This window comes from Fundulus heteroclitus, chromosome 1 (assembly GCF_011125445.2).
Source record: "Fundulus heteroclitus isolate FHET01 chromosome 1, MU-UCD_Fhet_4.1, whole genome shotgun sequence".
NCBI classification, from domain to species: Eukaryota; Metazoa; Chordata; class Actinopteri; order Cyprinodontiformes; family Fundulidae; genus Fundulus; species Fundulus heteroclitus.
Window position 1 is genome coordinate 8065529 of NC_046361.1, and position 19146 is coordinate 8084674.

The window sequence follows — 19146 nt, forward strand, 5'->3', positions numbered from 1 at the left end:
CCAGTCCTGATGTAGTAAATGGGCTAACGCAGAGTCTGAGTAGGCCACCTAGCTGTGGTTTTAGAACAATGGCTTGCAGAGTTCCCTCGGAGCCTTTCAGTGTTTATCTTGGGGATAGTGATAATACTTCAGGGCAACCAGCCCCCAAATCATCATGCAGCCGTTTTACAGCCTTAACATCGACTCTGAGAGTATTAGATGTGGCCGTTAATAGGAGACACAGCAATTGAGGGTAGTTGTTATAGGACAATAAAAAGGAATGTGGGGATTTGCAGAGTAGCCACGGATAATTCAATTAAACATAATCATGTGTTGGATATTCCTCAAATAGGCCATCCGTCCACCACTTTTTGAAGAAATCTTAGTAGCATAGAACCGTTGGGATTAGGAAGAGGCCCAAATAGCTCAAAGAGAAAAGCGGTGAAACAAAACGTCATGTCTGCCCTATGGATGATAACTCGCTCTTACGGCGCCTTGCAAAAATGCTCACAACCCTTGAACATTTGCTACTTTTTTCATGTTTCGTCTATAAACTTCAATTTTTAAGCGTCAAGTAGAAGGAACAAAAATCACGGTTTTCACATTAGCTTTAACAAATCAAAATATAAAAAAGTGTGGCGCACATGTGCATTCAGCCCCCTTTACTATTTTACTTCTAAATAAAATTCTGTAGAATCTAAAGTCACTTTAGTAGTAAATCGTCTGCCTGTGTAGTGATGGCTGCTTTGTGAAGGTGTCTTCAATCCATCATCCAAAAATGGAAACAGTATGGCACAAATACAAACCTACCAAAACATGGCTATCCACCTAAACCGACCCTTTAAGGGACTCATTATTCAGAGAAGCAGCCCAGATCTATTCATGGTAACTCTGGAGGAGCTGCAGAGATCCAACGCTCAATTATGGTAATCTTTGCACAGGACAGCAAATGGAAATGCGCTCCACAAATCTGGCTATAATGGAAAAGTGGTAAGAAATTAGACATTTTTTAAATAAAGCCACAAGCCATGCAGAAGACACAGCAAACATGTAGAAGAAGGGCTTTTCCAAAGGGGTTAATGCTGGAGAGGAAGACGACTAGTTTAGATCAGAGTGTATCTATGATGTTTAACGGCCCAGTCAAAGTCTAGACAAATATAAAATTGAGAATCTGTTGAATGATCTAAAAATTATTTTTTCACTATTGTTCTCCATACAATTTGCACTTTTATAATTTGTACCTTTGTTAAAAAAAAAACTTTAGAATCATAATTTTTTTTCTTCCATTTTACAATTATGGACTACTTTGTTTTAATCAATACCATACAATTCCAACAGAATTGGAATACTGTATTATAATATTTGATACTGTAATGTGAAAAACTTCAAGGGCTTTTCACATCTTTGCAAGGCACTGAACATTATAATAGACTGAAGATCACCATTTATTTGGGCTCCATATGTGGAAATCATAAGGCCATTAAATTATTCTTATTTATTGTGTTGTGTGGCTCAAAGCTAAGTGGGTAAAATATAGAATATCCTTGATGGGAACAATTCTGGAGGTTCTAGGCCTTACCAAGCAGTTTTTTATGTCTCAGCCATGAATATCATCTACAAAAGAGGGGCTGTGGGCATTGTTGCTTGCTCTGTAATGTCAAATCAATACCCAGTGCATTTCAGGTTTCACAAATGAAAAATACAAGCACATTTGATCAATGTACAAAAGAGGGGGGGGGGTATGACTGTAGGCTTGTACTGTTCTTGTAATACAAGAGAGATCCATAATGCAGGCTCACAGGGTGACGTTAATCTATAAATCAAGAGGAAAATTAGCACTCTGTTGGCATAGGATTGACACAATATAATGACTGTATAAGACAGAATCTACAGATCGAGGTACACGGCAAAGGTTAAGAAACTGTCAAAACTGCCAAGAGTGTCACAAATGAGTTGTTCAATAATTAAAAACAGACTAAGTGTGTCACTCTTCTCTTCCAATGGAGCTTGCGAGACTACGGTGAAGGAACGTGTAAAGTCATTTGAAGAGGATAGCCATTTAATAAGAGTAAAACCTTTTCACCTCACCTGGCTGATAAATGAGACAACCTTTCAATCAAAAAGATTGAGCTTAACGTATTCAGTGCAAATGTTAGGAGGGGATGTGTGCTCAGTAATAGAGAGGTAATTTATATTGTCGTATTTTAATTAATCCTTTTTAAAGTGCTTTTTGTAAACTACTTAGCTGATCACTAATGAATGTACTTATGGTGACTGACTTTAAAATACAGCAGATTAGATTACATACATTTAAAATACTCTTTTTCAAAATCAACCCAGATATGAATATCTACCTGGTTCATTTCACATCATCTGGCCAAAATGAATAAATTATCGCAAACATTGAACAAGGCACCGAGCATTATTACCCTCCATTGTATTCATTACTGCTGGAAAAAAGGGTGGAGACAGGTAGAGCTAAGAAGAGACAGCATATGAACGTTTCACAAGTTGTGGTAGACAACAACTTCTGATTACCATGACCTTCAAAATAGTCTTAAATTTTAGCCTGACTGTCAGATTGGATAATTCAAATTAAATGTGTGCTGATGCCAAAGTACTGAACTGCAGATCCAGTCATCTTATTTAACATTGATCAAATAAAGTACAATTATAATTGAGGTTAAAAAGTATACACTACATTGTTTAGGTTTGTGTTTAAGCACTACTAGGGCTGGTCAATATGGCTTAAAAATATATTTTTTATTATACCAAATATTATTTATCGATTTTGTTTCCTTCTTTTCGTTTCACAAAAAGAAATTAAAGAAGTCATTTTAAAAAACTTGCTTTTATGTCAAGCATTTCATCTGGGAGTTGAATTAAATCCAAAGTGCAACTAAATACAAGGAGTGAAACGTGCTTGTTAAACAAGATGGTGGCTCTCCTATTGTAAACAATGAACCTATAACTAAATGTTTGCTGCTAGTGGTTTTGCACAATGAGCTAAGAACAGCCTTCACTTCACTTGTGTAACTTCAAACTAACTTTAAAAAAATAAGTAAATGAGTAAATTAAAGTGCATCGTATTATGGTAAAAAAAAAAAGTTTCCTCTTTACAAAATGCTGACAATACTGTATATTTCTGTATATTGCACCTTATTCTCAAATTGTAATTTCGAATTACATTACAATTAAATTAATTAATTTATTGCCCAGCCCTAAGCACTACAAATATCAAACTCCAACAAAAATCCATTGGAAGACATTAGTGCTTAGCATTTTTTTCCCTTCTTTTTTGACATCACTGTCTGTGTTTTAGTATGGTGAATTCATCTTTTATTAAAATAAACAATGCTAGAGTCATCCCAATGGTTCAGTAAATGCTTTAGTGAATGTTAGGTTTAATTTCTATGGTCAGTTTGTAGTTATGCAAAATGAGAACAGGACAACAACCAGGATGGATCCTTGAAGTAGCCTACTCCACTTGTCAAAAGTAAAGTTAAAGAAATTTGTCTGAAATTCTAAACTAATTTCTGTCAGCTATGATGTGAACAACTGTACAGCAGAACCTTTTACCACCATGTCCTGTTGAAGTTGTGAAAGGAGAACTTTACTATCCAGAGTCAAAAGCAGCCCTTAAATCATAAAGCACGTATATAACAGAGGTCCCTGATGAGCAGTTCAGTGAAGTCAATTGAAAACAATTCAATTGCCTTCAGTACATTAAATTGGTTTAAAATCCCACTATAACATCATTATATGCACTGAGAAGTTGTCCTTTATGTTTTAGAAGATGGATCTAGATTTTATTCATTTAAAGTCTCCAAATAAGATAGTAGGTAGGCCTAACCTTTTTTTAAAAACTCACTTCACAAGAATCTTTACCTCTCCGAGCAGAGACACAAATTAACATTCCCATCGGAGTCTGATGGTTGCATAACTACCAATCAGATGTGCTGTTTGCCTCAACTACTTTGAGTGATTTGACATTTGATACTGCCGCTGATTGCCTGCCCTTTCTCCGCTGAAGACAGTTGAGGGTCAGAAACCTTTAAAGTCTGAAAGAGCCGCCTGCCAGCCTCCACTCAAACAATGCTCTATTCTGCTTTAGAATATTTAGGGATATATTATCTGTGCTAACATATCTTAAATAGCAGCTTTGTTTTACTTCTGTGATCACATTTTTAGATACCAACCTCTTTTAGAAGTAAAATATGTGTATTTATCTTTCCAAGCTATGTTCTATATAGTTTCTATCTTTTTGATGTGCTTGACTACTCTCCAGTTTTGCTCTTGGCAGAAAATTACAAATATCAAGATTCGCTATAATGTTAGTGCATTAAGGACACATTATTTTGTTAACAATGAGTCATTAGTCTCATTACTTTAATGTTATTCAGCCGCCTATACACTCTGCAACTATTATGTAATTGGTTTTATCATTTCTAGTTTATTCTTTTATTTAATAATCACACAGTGAAATGTATACAGTTCTTAATATATGGTCTGGTTAGTCATGGTAATGGATTTTTCCATGATCATGATAATTAAATTTTCTACAGTTGACCCTCATGCTCATTACAACCTCCCACACTAATATGTACCAATTAGAGGGGTGGTTTCTTAGTGGCTGGCGCTTTCGTCCTGAGAAAACTGCAAGTTCCCTGGTTCAAATCCCACTGACTGCCATTCTGGGTCCCTGAGCAAGACCCTCAGCACCCAAAGGCTAAGGCTACTCTGAAAAGCTACTAAATATGTGCTCAGTTTCTAACTGCTCTTATCACATTTAAGACCTTATCATGACATTAAAACTGAAATCTACTCACAAAATGCTTTCCGTAAGTCAAAAGGTTGTGCAATATTGCTTTATAACAAACCCCATTCATACACTTAACGTATTTGTTTTTGTCTTAAATATTTTCTTCCTTCAGTCTACACCTTTAAAATGGCAGGCTCCCTTTGTTTAAACACACATTTCTAGACTTGCAAAATAATACCCATTGTGGCAATAAACAGATTTATTTAGATCTATCCAACATAACTTGAACCTTTGAATGGAAAATAAACAAAAAAACATTGTATTAATAAGTACTTGCCGATGTGAGTGATTTTTGGTTGAGTAAATCCAAAGGGATCATTCTGAAACAACTATAACATTATTCAACCTGGTATTCATTAATTAAAAACTAATTTAAACTTGCTTCAACCAACCCAGTTCAGCCAAGGGCCAATGTTAATTAAAAAAGACCATCTTATAGAGTTAAATTCACATAATCTTGCCTTCAAGCTGAATTCTGGCTGTATTTGTGCGTCCCTCTTGTTCCACTCCCATGTCAAATCAAAAACTTTTTGGGCCAGTCGCGTTGCAGTATTATGGTTTGAGGCGGGCTATACAGCTGTAACGAAAGCAAGAGCTGCCGATCCTTCAGCCGATTCAAAATAAACATGGCAGCGCAGGAGAACGCACATGTAGCTACTAGCTGCTGCTACCACATCTGTTTTGTCAGAATCCACAATTTCTTCTTTGAAAGAAGAACAGCAAGAAGTGCCTTGACCGACGTGACTTGTTGTGGTTTCTCATGACGCATTCTGCTTACAACATTTTTATTTGATACCGTGATTGGCTAAAACCAACCTTCGGTAGGCGGGCACTAGGTGTCGCTTCACCCAATCAGCTCAGAAAGTTCTGGTGAATGTCCCTCCTTTCCCTGAACGGATTTGATGGGAGCAGTCTCAGATTGATAATGTGTATAACACTGAGTGCTACAAATTATCAATCTGGCTTGTTGGGTCCAAATCCACATAAAACCAACAAAAACTAATTGCTAATCAAACAAGGTTAATGCAATCAAACATTAACCTTGGTTGGCCTAATCATTCACATTTTTTGGAACTTAAAAACACTGTCCTACATGACAAAATACATCAAACAGATAAAAATTAAGAAATTATTTAAATTTTTCCACACCTGAAGCTTAATCTGCTAATTAAAACACAGTAGACAATATACAAACTGCATATTTTCAATTAAACGAAGTACATGTTTTTTTCAATAATTGTTTTATCATTCTCTTCCTTTTATCTCCTCTTTCTTTCACCTTTTGTTTTTTTTCTTCTTGTTCTTCCTTTCCTCTCCTACTTTTCCATTGTAGTGTCCATATCATTTGAGATATTCTCCGCATGAATCATAATAAAACTATTCACATTTATAAATCAAGCGGAGCACTGTGGCAAAAGCAGTACTGCTCCACTTGTGAAAGTCAAATCTGATGAGCTCTTTTTGGCATTTAGACAACAATTCTTATTGCTACATTGCCAGACAGGACACTGCAAAAAAAAAAATTTTTTTTTTTTTTTTAATAATGATAATGCATTTGTTTGGCCTAAGCTAAAGTAATAAAATCAGAGTTAAGGGTTCTCCTTCCTCACTGGACTAAAACCACTCTTAATGATAAGCATGTCTGTTCTTTGTCTTTCCAGCCATGTTTACGGAGGTTCCCCATGATATGACTGCCCAGAGAGGTCACGATGTGGAGATGGCTTGTTCCTTCAGAGGAGCAGGAACGCCATCTTATTCACTGGAGATCCAGTGGTGGTACATCAGGAACCACCTGGAATGGACGGACCGACAGCCCTGGACGACTAATGAGGTATTCTAACACGAACTCACGATCAATCTGATCTGCTTATCTACTGAATACAGTACATAACATCTGAATCTGTTAAATATTTCTTTTTACGTCAGCTGTAACGATGTTGAAACTATTTCCTGACTGTATGGTAGCTTTACTTTAAATGTAACACAGATTTGCTTCCCCTCTAAATGTTGTTGAAAATGAATTGACAAAAAGGTTTCCTCAAGAAAATGATTAGCAATACCTAAATGTGGTTTAAAAAGTGGTTAGATTTTATCAAATGTGTCAAACAAAGCTGATTTTCAACAATGGTGTTTCAGGCTTAATTTAGTCAGGACATGTAGACATAAAATTATATTTTCAATTAATTTTTTCTGATTGGGGACAAAGACTGATTGAAATGAAGTGGCTATAAAACTAGATGTCAATGAACGTCCAGTGTTTGAAAGGAAGCAGTAATACTAGACCTTAGAGCACAGCACCTGATACAACTCATGCAAACTTTATTTTCAGACAGAATTCTAACTAAATCCACAAGGTAAAAATAAACACAAAAGGATAAATACCTTAAGAAAGCATGATCCACAAATTACAAGAAAATCAAAGCACAAACACCCAAGGATCATGACAGCTAGGCTCCAACTTTGACGTTGTTGCAAGGACACTATCTGGCATGAGACTAATACTTGGTAAGTCAGCCTCCTGACTTGGGTTTTCCTAACCAGTCAAACTAAATCTACAGAAATAGGGGGAAATGAGCTTGGTTAACATGCAGGAAGAAAGTGTAGAGAGAACTGCTACCAATGTAATTCAATAAACAATCCGCAGGCATCAGCTGGCATTTGCACTGGCAGACTGCACATAAAAAGTAAAGAAACAAAGAAAAAAACATTACGTTTTCTTACCTGAGAAACTTTGTACACATCTGGTTGCTGCCTCTGCGAGAAATAACTGTCACTGCTGTGGCATTAACTGTGTTGTTTCTCTCAGTTTTTGGTTGTTCCTTCCACAGAAGCAAAAACTTTTATTGTTTCTTTATCCTGAGAAAAACACCTTTTAATTGGAGCGAGTTTGTTGTGGGTGAAGATAAATCTTCAATCTTTACTTATTTGCTTTCATGAAGCTCACCAGGCTTTCCTTGTTAGATCTGAAGTCTATTGTTTTTTTTTTTGTGTGTTAGACATTTGTAAAGTTTACAAATATTACTAGTATTATAATCAGGTTATAAATTAGCTTGTGTGAAAGATGCAGTGAACATATTTTTGGTCCTTTTGTTTTTTTTACCAAAGGGATTTGGTAAAAAAAAAAAACATAATTTCCACAGCTAACAGCATGTGAGCTCATCGTCAAATTTATATGAAGCTCTGTTATCTAGACTATGCAGAAAATGTAGAACGAATTTGGATTAAAACACTCATCATTACCGTTATCCCACAAAACACATATTTATCTAAAGTATAATTCCTGAAAACTGTTTAAGACTTTGATTAAGTCTAGTTCAAATAAAAGATGTTCTGTTATTTATTTTCCAAACTTATTTTCTTGTACTTCAGAACATAGATGCACAGAGAAATCAGCTGGTACCTGAAACATGAAAAATTTAGTTATTTTCAAACCAATGATTAGTCTTTTGTTGATGCTGAGCAACAAACTCGACAAAACCCTTTAGTATGGATGATGTCCTTGAGGGAAGTACAGTCAAAGTTAGTTTTTTTTCTTTGTCTGTGGATATACAGAGGTATAAGTGTAACCTGCCTAGCAGGAAACTATTTTCTATGACATTTTGAGACAAGGTTGTGGTTCATTCAAGCTGCAACCCTTAAAGTAGATAACAGAAATACTTTTCTCTGTTTTCTTCTCTGCACATTTACCCTCAATTTGTCGTGGAAGATTCTGAATTATCTTTGCTACCTTTTAAAATAACGTAGATGTATATTATCTCCTCTCCTCGAATCTATCACTGATCCATCTAAAGGTTTAATTCCTTCATTAAATCAGAACCATTTTATTTTTTACATTATCAAAATGAATGAGATTTATATAGCATAACAATATATTTATGTTGAGCATCACAGTATTTACACTTTAACTGAAGCTAATAATATTAGCGCTGGCAGGCCCGGCATAAGGCGAACAAACAAGGGGGGGCATGTCATGCCCAGTGGGGAGCCAAGTCCATAACTCCACTAAAATAAAATTAAAAAATTAAAAAACCATGTCAAACTATGATCAGAATTTATTTTCTAGAAACTATACCAAATGTTAAATCCCTATCATTCTAAACTATTGCAGGCATATTCTGAGCTTGTGTTTACATGACGCACAATCTTAAACTATTAAATGCACTGCAGCATCCTTCATCTCATGAGGAGCATGTCCTGACGTTGTCAGGCATGCATGCAATCAAGTGGGGGCCATACAAACTACTGAAAATCATTCGGAGTTGCTGCAATGAATTCTCAGCAAATTGGACTTACCTGCCGCATAATTTTCCAGTTTCACTTCCCCTGTGAATTTGGATTAAGCCCTCTGTGGGTTGATACTTTTCATTTTCATCAAATGATGGTGGCATCCTTTTGTTCCTGACAAATTACCCATTGCACATCAGTATGGATCTTCAGCATGATTTTTTCCCCCCCAGTTGAGATCCGTTGTGTTTTCAAAGTGTTCCTTTCATATTTTGAGCAGTGTATATTCACGTGCTTTCTGAATGAACAGCTCAGCACAGCAGCGTCTTGGTCATAAATGCTGCATATCCCTACAGTCCCAGGCGCACAGTCTGTTGGACAAAAGATCGTTTTAGCTCATTCTAATGTTATAATGAAGGCCTTCTTAGCAGTTTGTGCAAATGTCTGCAAAAAGTCACAATTCTGATCAGAAGTCATTCACAAACTTCTGATCACTGTATTTCTAAGAACATACATGTAATTATATAAAACAACGTGTTTACTCTTCCAGTTGCTGATATTGACATCAAATGTTTGTAATCTCAGCTCAAGTTCCCGTTATAAACCTTAGAGCTGATTCTTTTTTGCTTCCTTCTTTGTTATCTTTCATAGGTGGCTCCAGAGGAGGAAACGCCAAAGGACGCCACAAAGATAAGTGTGAGTCAGTGCTCTATCTGATGTCCTATGCAGGGAAGGTCAACGTGTCTGTCTTTGTGTTACATGAGATGTAGCCGGAAATGGTTATTACGGACTTTGCTATGGAAGATTCACAGATTTTCGGTCCCATGTAGAGCCAATGCTCCAGATCACACATTAACACACTCATCTCGTCCTTGATGGCTTTGTAGTATCACTGTATCAGCACGAGTGCTGGCATGGCTGGTGCATGTGGGTGGTGGAAGTGTCCTCCTCAAGAGGCTTGCAGTGCATCGTCTCCAGATTCTGAAAAAAAAACAAAAACTCCTTATCTTTATGGGTGCAATGACACATCCCCATGACAAACACTAACAAGGAGAGGCCACAAAGGAGGAAGAGGATTTTTTCACATCCTCTTGTATCCATAGAGCCTCAGAATAGACACGAAATCTGGCAAAACCTACTAATTTACTGCAATATTTTGACTTAAAATACAGATTTCTGACTTCAGAAGAGTAGTTGCATGAGCTAATGCACATTACATTTAGATAATATCTATTAACTTTGTAATTACAAAATCAAACAAATGATAATTTTAAGAGTTATTGGATTTAGGTGCATTTAAAATCAAGGTTCCGTTTGTAGAAAAAAAGTTTGTATTTAACTTTTGAAGAATGCACAAAAATTAGCAGGAAAACTCTCCTTGTTCCATGACAGACTAGCCGCAGCTGAGTTGCTGTAATGAAAGCACCAGCCGTGGCTCGAGTGAGTGAATACATGTAGGGGTCTGTTGTGTAGGTGGCGTCAAACGCTGCAGGCTACGCTGCTGTAAAGTCGTTATGAGTGCTCATTCAATGCATAAAGGAAGCTGACTCATATCCACGGAGTCAAACAAAAACATGACAAATCCTCGCAGCACATGTAAAGACACAAACTTCTACATCATGAGCATTAAATATTAAGTCACAGGATCATAAATTCAGTGGGCCATCACTGCACATACACACACACACACACACACACACACACACACACACACACACACACACACACACACACGTACACACAGGCATCATAAGGAGGGAGCTGCGGGATAAATAGGAGACGTATTTTTATCTTGGAGTCTCAGATCTCATGAGATCCCCAGACTCGTCTTCTCAGGGGCATTGCTCTGTGAACTTCCCTAGCTTTCGCCTCCAAAAATCAGTCTCTCCAGACTTCAAGGTTCCAAATAAAATTAGTTCAGCAGCACCTTTGTCTCACTCTGTGGGAGTGGGAGTGATGAACTCAGGCAAAGTGAAGCAGTGGGGTGTTTTCGCTGCACAGGGATGATTTCAGCATCAAACCCATGCTACATCCTATCTTCTGTTGTTATATAACAATATTCCATAAACACTTGACTTTTTATACCGTACCATACCATACCAGCTTTATTTATAGAGCACTTTAAGCACCCACGGAACCAAAGTGCTGTACACAAATGAACAGCAGTAATATGATGTTATAACACAATCAATATTACAAACAATAAGACCTAAAATATATAAAACAGCTCTATACTAAAATAATGGAACAATCAGTGAAAATGAACCAAAATGGAAAGGAATAAAATGAATAATAACAATTTAAAAAATCAACATCTGTCAGGTTTGTCGTGTTTGTGACAGGACCAAAAAGCAGATAAGAGCTGAAGCTCTTATCTATTAGACTGAGTGATGGTTTATTAAGTTAAAAAATAACAAACTTACAGGCAGGTAGGTGAAAGAAGAACCAGTAACAAGACAAGGAGGGAACCAGAACAGGGGTAGCATATAACAGAGGATATATATACATATATACATTTACATAGACAAAAGTAATCGGAATAAAGGGCCGATCAGAATAAAAAGGCATCAAGTAAACAAGCCAATCAGAATATTGTGATCGGATTAAGGTCAATTGGAATGAAATTGTAATCTGAATGAGAGGTGGTTTATGCCGATTGACAATCTGATCGACCTGCATTTAAACGCTTGTCAAGCACAAGTTATTCTGGATGTAGCAAACAGACCTGAGTGCACCCGACGCAAACATGATGTATTTCTGCGTTGTTGAGCGGCAGAAATACATCGGGAAGCAAAACTGCCTGTGTTCTCGATACAACCTTTGTATTAGAGACATTAAAAGAGCTCAAAATTATTATTTATTCAGTAACATTTCAACCGTAATTAGAAACTCATGCAAGTCCAGCCTGGACAAATGGACGACAAACAAACTCGTATAATATTGCTTTGCTCGCTATTTTTTGTTGTTCAGTAAAGATGGAAGTTCTTCTTCTCTGTTTTTTTAGGGAAATTTGATAACTGCGCATGTCAGAGTCGTTCTCTTCTGAATAAAGTCAGGTGCATGTACACACACACCATGATCGGATTAATGATTGTGTGCCCACATAAACGATAGAATCCGGTTATTTTTTGTTTTTTAATCCAAATACATTTCAATCTGTTCGTGAAATTTTATGCGCGTTAACATACCCAATAGGTGTGAATGAACTGGCTGAATAAATAGAGGAGGAGACAGAAAGGTGGAGAGGTAATTAAGCTGAAGGAGTGAGGGGCGCAATGATCTGACGGAGACAGGAGGAGAGCAGAACAGGAAAACATGGTGAATGAACAGATAAGACTAAATAAACAAGCAGAACTGAGAACAGGCAGGCAGGAGAATAATAATCTACCAAAAGCAAGAATAAACTACTTAAATAATGATGAACAGAAAACTGACTGAGAAGAGCCAAATACACAAATACTAAACCATATTAAAAAGTGCAAAACATAACCAGAACTGCACAATCCTCAGGAACCTAAAGATAACCAAAGACCTGGGGATTGTGACAATATCTCAGATAGAGCTAGTAAGGGAAATGTCATCAAACTTTCATGTGCCAGTGAAAAGACGGGCAGCAGTATTCTGTGTCCTCTGAAGCTGAGAGATGCAGGAATTACAACTTTAGAAAGTGCATTACAGTCATCCATCACCCGAGAGGTAAAAAAGGCATGGATTACTTTCTCAACCGAGAAAGAATTGGCTTTACTTTAACTAGCTACCTCTGGCGGAAAAATGTGGATTTTACAATGATGTGATTATTTAACTTAAAGGGGCCTAGTCACGTACTATGACTTTATACATTTCTACACCAGTAGTTCACTCTGGTTGCATACAAAAGTTTTCGGAAGAACTTATCACACCCTGTTGGCTTATTATTTCAGTTTTTTACACTTTTTGTTTTGTTTGTTAGTATGCAAATTGATTTTGTGTATACCAAAACAAGACCACATAACGGAAAGTGCAATATTCCACATGCATGCAATGAGTAAACAAGGAGAAACAATGAAGCCGAGCGAGTCAGCAACACCCAGCGGAGGTGCAATAAGAAAGAGGTCAAACAAGCTGTACCTGAATTTATTTCTGTCTGGTTTTGTCTGTTTACGCAATGTATTATGATTTACATAATTCATTAATAACAATTGCCTAATTCATTGTGCGATCAAACCAGTCCGGGCTTTTTTTAGTAGGAATAAGCAGCAAACTGGGGACAACCCAGGACAACTTTCCTCTGCCAATGGCACAACAAGGGGCATTGACCTTTCACATGAGAAAATATAATTTACCGGAGACATAGGCATTTATGTCAAAGAAGACAAAGAAAAGTCTCTCGATGAAGCTTTGTTCCATCCGAAAGATTGCACATGAGTTTGACATTATTTCATCCGGTCTCATCCCAGTCGTTCATGTCGACTGGGATGAGACCGGGAGGGAAAGAAGGAGGTTTTCTCATGGGGGAAGAACAGCTGGGGCGGGGCTTACAGTTCAAACTAAACTGTTCCCCTCACTCACAGTTAGAATTTGTGCAGGATCAGGGATAGTTCCTTTTAAGTAACCCTAACCCTGTAGATCGGGTTGGTCTTCGACCACGCTGAGGTGCCCCTTTACTGCGAGGCATTGCAGGACGGTCTACTGGCTCTTACAGCAGCTCCGTCAATTGTCACCATCTTCCATTCTGATAGTTCCTCGGCACTGTCAGCAAATTTATGTCTGCTGATCGCGCCCGATGCAAAGTTCTTTTCAGGCTCAAAAAGGACTAAGTAAACACTATCAGAACAAAGTCATGGGGTATATTGTTTTATTTGAAGATGAATATAAGTTTTTTTTTTTGTATTCCCCATTATTTTCAAAATATGTGACTAGGTCCCTTTAAATCTTTGACCCCCAGATTTGTAACAATTGGCCAGATGAATTTTCCCCAGGAACCAACATCTACCTGCTGGTCCTTATCGGAGCCTCCATAGACCTTTTTTATCACTGGACTTTAAAAGGTTCAGCCTTTTACTTCATCCAAACATGGAAAAAATAAGGCTCAGAGGGTTGGAGTCATTTTTCTTTAGTGAACATACTGTACTGGGTATCATCAGAGAAACAATAAAATAACATTTTCTAAAAACAGAGCCAAGAGGGAGACGGTACAGCAAAACACATTGGGCATTTTGTCTGCATTTCCCTGCAGAGCTCTTGTGGCTTTTAAAATCACCAATTCTAGTTAGCATGCTATCACACAACCAGCTGGCCTTACTATAGAAAGTCCCTACCTCAGAAAACTCTCCGATTTCAACATTATTTAACTTTTTCAAAAGAGAAATTACTATGTTTTTTGTGTTTCTGATTGACTCAAAGTTGTGTTTGCAGTTTTTCTTGCGGGCCCCAAAAGCCTTATTTTGTCAAAAATGTGAATTTAGTACACACACAGATATACTGGAGTAATTTAGAGTTTAATTCTTTGGACATTTTGCCTTTGTTTATAAGCTAACTACATTTATCAGTTAGGGTAGATCTTCATTGGTGTAGGCATTGGCCTACAGAACAGCCTCTAGAAAGGAACTGAGATTGAGTGGAGAACAATCCACAGAACAATCCTGAATGTAAACCTCTTAGCAGCTGCAAAAGATTTGAGACCTTAAAATTGAGTCTGAGGCAAGACTTGAAAACTGGTGTTTACAGATGCATCCATTCTGACTGGGCTTGGGTTATTTTGCAAAAATAAATAAATAGGAGGGGGCGCACCGGTGGAACAGTGGCAGCTCGTATAAACCGTATACGGAGGCCCTAGTCCTCAACGCGCCCGCCCTGGCTTCAACTCTGGCCCTTGGGCCTTCGTCTTCCCCCTCTCTCTCTGCCACCTCCAGGATGTACAAAGCACTTAGACTCATATCTTGAAATTGCTGCAAAAGGTTTTGCAAAGTATTGAATCAGACTTACACACACACACAGACCTGTATTTGTAATACTTGCTGAGGAGCTTGCATTGACTTCTGTTTATTTTCAACCCTTTCTATGACCGAACCCAGATGCTAACCCTAACCGACACCTTAGTCCTAAGCTTAACCCCAAAGAATCGAGGACAACTTCACATCAATGTCCTCGCCTTGGTGGTAAAGTACGAAAAATATGTTATGACTCAGCCTGAAGTACAAGTACGTACACACGCACACATAGGTTACATACATGCATACAGTCTGGACCAGAACATGAGGGAAAAATCTGCTGCGCTCCATCGACCAGTAACACAATGAAATCGTCTCACATCGAATCAAACCATGAACGGCGTATCGGTTCATGATTTCTTTATAGTTCAATAATTGTTTAGTTCTTTAATTTTAGAGTCAAGCTCTTGATAAATTCTCGATCTTCTTTCTTGAAACTGTCTTTGCCAGGTCGTGAAGGTTGTAGGCAGCAACATCTCCCACAAGCTCCGCCTCTCCCGGGTCAAGACATCCGACGAAGGTACCTACGAATGCCGCGTGATCGACTTCAGCGACGAAGCCGGCGCCCGCCACCACCGCGTCAGAGCCTACCTGCAGGTGGTGCCGGAGAGCGACGCCGTCAACTCCGAGCAAAACAGCAACTTTGAGGCCATGGACGACACCAAGAGGGGGGCGGTGCTCGGCGACAGGGAGCCGCACGGCGGCGCCAGGGAGCACATCCATCACCAGAACCACGGGCACCACCAGGAGCACGCCAAGCGGCCTCAGTCGGCCGCCCACCACGGCCACAGTCACGGCGGCGGCGGCGGTCAGCAGCCCAATGCAGGCAGGGAGCTGAGGAAGAGGGACGTGGACAGTAACCACAGCCACAGTGACTGCTCCAACGAGCCAAGCTGTGCACTCTAAAGGGTTGCTACACCTGAGTGAGAGGTCGTAGAAAAGATTATATAACACGATGTTTAGTCACAGCATAAAAAGCTATCCCTCTCACACAGTGCAGGCCTGTAGAGAAACCCAGAATCCACAGAGATATATAACATGGCTCATAAAGAGCACAGGAGTGTGAACTGTGAAGGGAGAGGGGTTTTTTTTATGCTGTGAAGGGGTCCAGGTTGGACTGGTCCCGGTCTGTAAACTGCCTGTAAAGCCTGGCTTCTTTTCATTAAGTGAGGGGTGGGTGGGGGCTGGTGTGTAGATCTAGGCAGCTTTACTGTTTCTGATCTCAGCATCCACAAATAGATAAACCGCTAAAAAAAATATGAACTAAAGACTGTACTATTAATCATTAAATAATATGTTGCTTGTACTCCAGATACTGTAAATGACGCAGTGCTTCACGATCATACACCTTCCACTGCCTTACTCTGTCGCTCCATACGGCCCAGACAAACAGGATAGTGGAATGTTTTGTAACTGGGTTTATTTCTGTAAAAGAACTGAAGTGCATTTATTTACAGAAGCGACACATTTCGGCAGATTTCTTTCTAGTCCAGCTTTATCCCTTCAGCTCATTATTTTACGGTGTGTATTCATGGGTATTAATGTGCAGTAAAAACGGCACTCCCCGAAAAGTTTGCATATTATTTCCCCCGGTGTTTGTTCCCCGGGGGCGAAAAATGTGCTTTCTTCAGCAGGAATTCATCAAGGTCCCCAAACAGCCGCCTGTCTGATCAAGGACAGATTCTGTCTTTGTTTATTTTGCTCTGAGTGAATAGTTCAGAGAGAGTCGGTGATCTCGATAAAAAACAAAAAAAAACAAAGGACATCACAGGCCGTATTTTCCACAAAGCCCTTTTGAGTTTGGAAAACAGGACTTTTCCCATCGCCTTAGTGCTGCAGGTCCAATCCATTTTTCAATCAGCTAAACTGATTCCGGGTGTATTAGTTTAAAAAGGCAGTAAAAAGATTAAAGAACAGGCAGTAAATAAACTATTGTATTGAATATGCCTCTGATTATTGGCTGTAAAAAATATCCAGATTGAGAACTCGGTTGAATATACAGAGCCCTGCAAAATGTAGGTTTACCATGTCACATTTTTTTCCACATTATAACCACAAACGTCAGCATATTTTACTGGGATTGTATGTGTCATGTCAACACAAAGTAGTGCTTAATAGTGAAGGAGAGAGGAAACCATACATGGATTTCTTTTTTTTTGTTGTTTTTGTTTCAGAAAAGAAAAATCTGAAAAGTGTGGTGTGCATTTGTAGAGGGATTCGGCAGTGTGGCGCAGCATGGGCCCCTAGGTGCATAAAGCTACCACCAGTTTGACATGAATGCCGTGGCTTGAGTGTAGAGACTCTTGAAAACAGGCATCACCAAAATGATCACTGCCAATCCATCTTAGATTATATTGGTTTAACCATTTGAAATCTGTGGGCTTGTATTTGTAACTGAGGGTTTTCTTGCATTCCTTCCTAAAAGACCTGGCATTGAAGCAATTTGTGGGTAGATATATGATGTGTTCTCTTCATACTTGAAAGGTGGATTTTCCAACTTCACAGTCAAAAAAGCAACAACAACTTCACCCCTTAATATGCAGCCATACTGAATAGCCAAGTCTTCGGTTTTCATGATTGGCTGTTCAATAGCACTGCTGAGGGTTGCTATCTCATCAAAGCAATGACACACAGGGTTGTACATTATCCAATTTGGAACATGAGTATTTAGACACTTAAAATGTAGAAAAATATATTCAATTAAATTCAATTAAATTTTATTTATATAGTGCCAATTCATGAAACATGTCATCTCAAGGCACTTTCCAAAGTCAAATTCAATCATATTATACAGATTGGTCAAAAATTTCTTATGTAAGGAAACCAGTTGATTGCATCAAAGTCCCGACAAGCAGCATTCACTCTTCCTGGAGAAGCGTAGAGCTACAGGGAGAGTCATCTGCATTGTACATGGCTTTGCAACAATCCCTCATACCGAGCAAGCATAAACCGACAGTGGAAAGAAAAAACACCCATTAACGGGAATGAAAAACCTCCAGCAGTACCGAGCTCAGTGTGAACGGTCATCTGCCTAGACCGACTGGGGATTAGAGAAGACAGAGCAGAGACACAACAAGAGAGACAAAAAGCACAGAAGCACACATTGATCCAGTAATCAGTTCTACATTAGATGGTAATAGCGGGTGAGCCGTCTTCTCTGGATGATGTCACAGTTAACAGAACGCCAGACCAGGTGTACCTACTATGAAGAGAAAAAATAGAGAACAAAAAGTTAAAAGCTGAAATGACGACAATCAATGCAAAACTGGAGAACAGTAGGAGAACTCAGTAGAGTGAGAAAAATAGGCCCTGATGTCCTCCAGTACAATGCTATTGGCTTGTATTGCTAATTCTGGTAAGCACCAAAAACTGACAACAAATCCCATGGTTTTAATACGTGCGACCAGAACACACTTAGCTCGGATGAGATACCATTCAACGCTCCGAGATCCAACCTGTGAGCAAAATCCAACACAGCATTACATAACTAGCAGCCATGCCCCTAAGTCAACAGTTAGACGAACAAAGAGATTAGGATTTTTGCACAATTTTCTGAGAAAAGTAGCTAAAAGATAACACAATGTCCCACTCCCACCAGCTATATTTATTCCTAGATTAAATCACATGCAATCAGATTGACTAATGTTGTGCCTTTCAAAGGCAGCCAGTTGCAATGGATTTTTTGGGAGTATCAAAGTCGGAAGAGATTATTAATGATGCCTTTCACACTTTTCAGTTTTTATATTGTAAAAAAAAAAAAACATTTTTAAAGACACATATTATTTTAGTTCATCTATATAATTTTGTACTACTTTGTGTTCATCTCATAAAAACCCCAGTAAATCACAGCGATTTTTTGTGGCTGTAACAAGAACAAAATGTGTAAATACTTTTGCAAGGCACTGTAGTCATTGAGGTAAAGCGTTCCTCTCCCAGCCTGGTTCCCCATTTCTCTCGTCCAGTGTTCATTTATTATTTAAAAAAAAAAAAAAAAAGCCTCAACCCTACAAGCCTCTAATCCACTCTGTACATAAAACTGTATATTATGAAACAAAGTAAGTGCATGTTTAGTAATTTTCTTAAAAATAAAACTTTTTCAACCAACATACACAATCACAACACGTTATTATTATTTTTTTTTGTCACAAATGA

General features: G+C 38.4%; 1 protein-coding gene across 1 annotated transcript in view; it reads left to right on the forward strand.

The window, feature by feature from the left end:
• Positions 1-17418, forward strand: part of LOC105925897 (V-set and transmembrane domain-containing protein 2-like protein) — a 62899-nt gene extending 45481 nt beyond the window's left edge. Inside the window, exons 2-4 of the mRNA XM_012861990.3 lie at positions 6463-6632; positions 9677-9721; positions 15445-17418. Coding sequence (XP_012717444.2) covers positions 6463-6632; positions 9677-9721; positions 15445-15900 — 671 coding nt within the window. The 3' untranslated portion in view covers positions 15901-17418. The remainder of the gene's footprint in view (positions 1-6462; positions 6633-9676; positions 9722-15444) is intronic.
• Positions 17419-19146: the final 1728 nt, after the last annotated feature.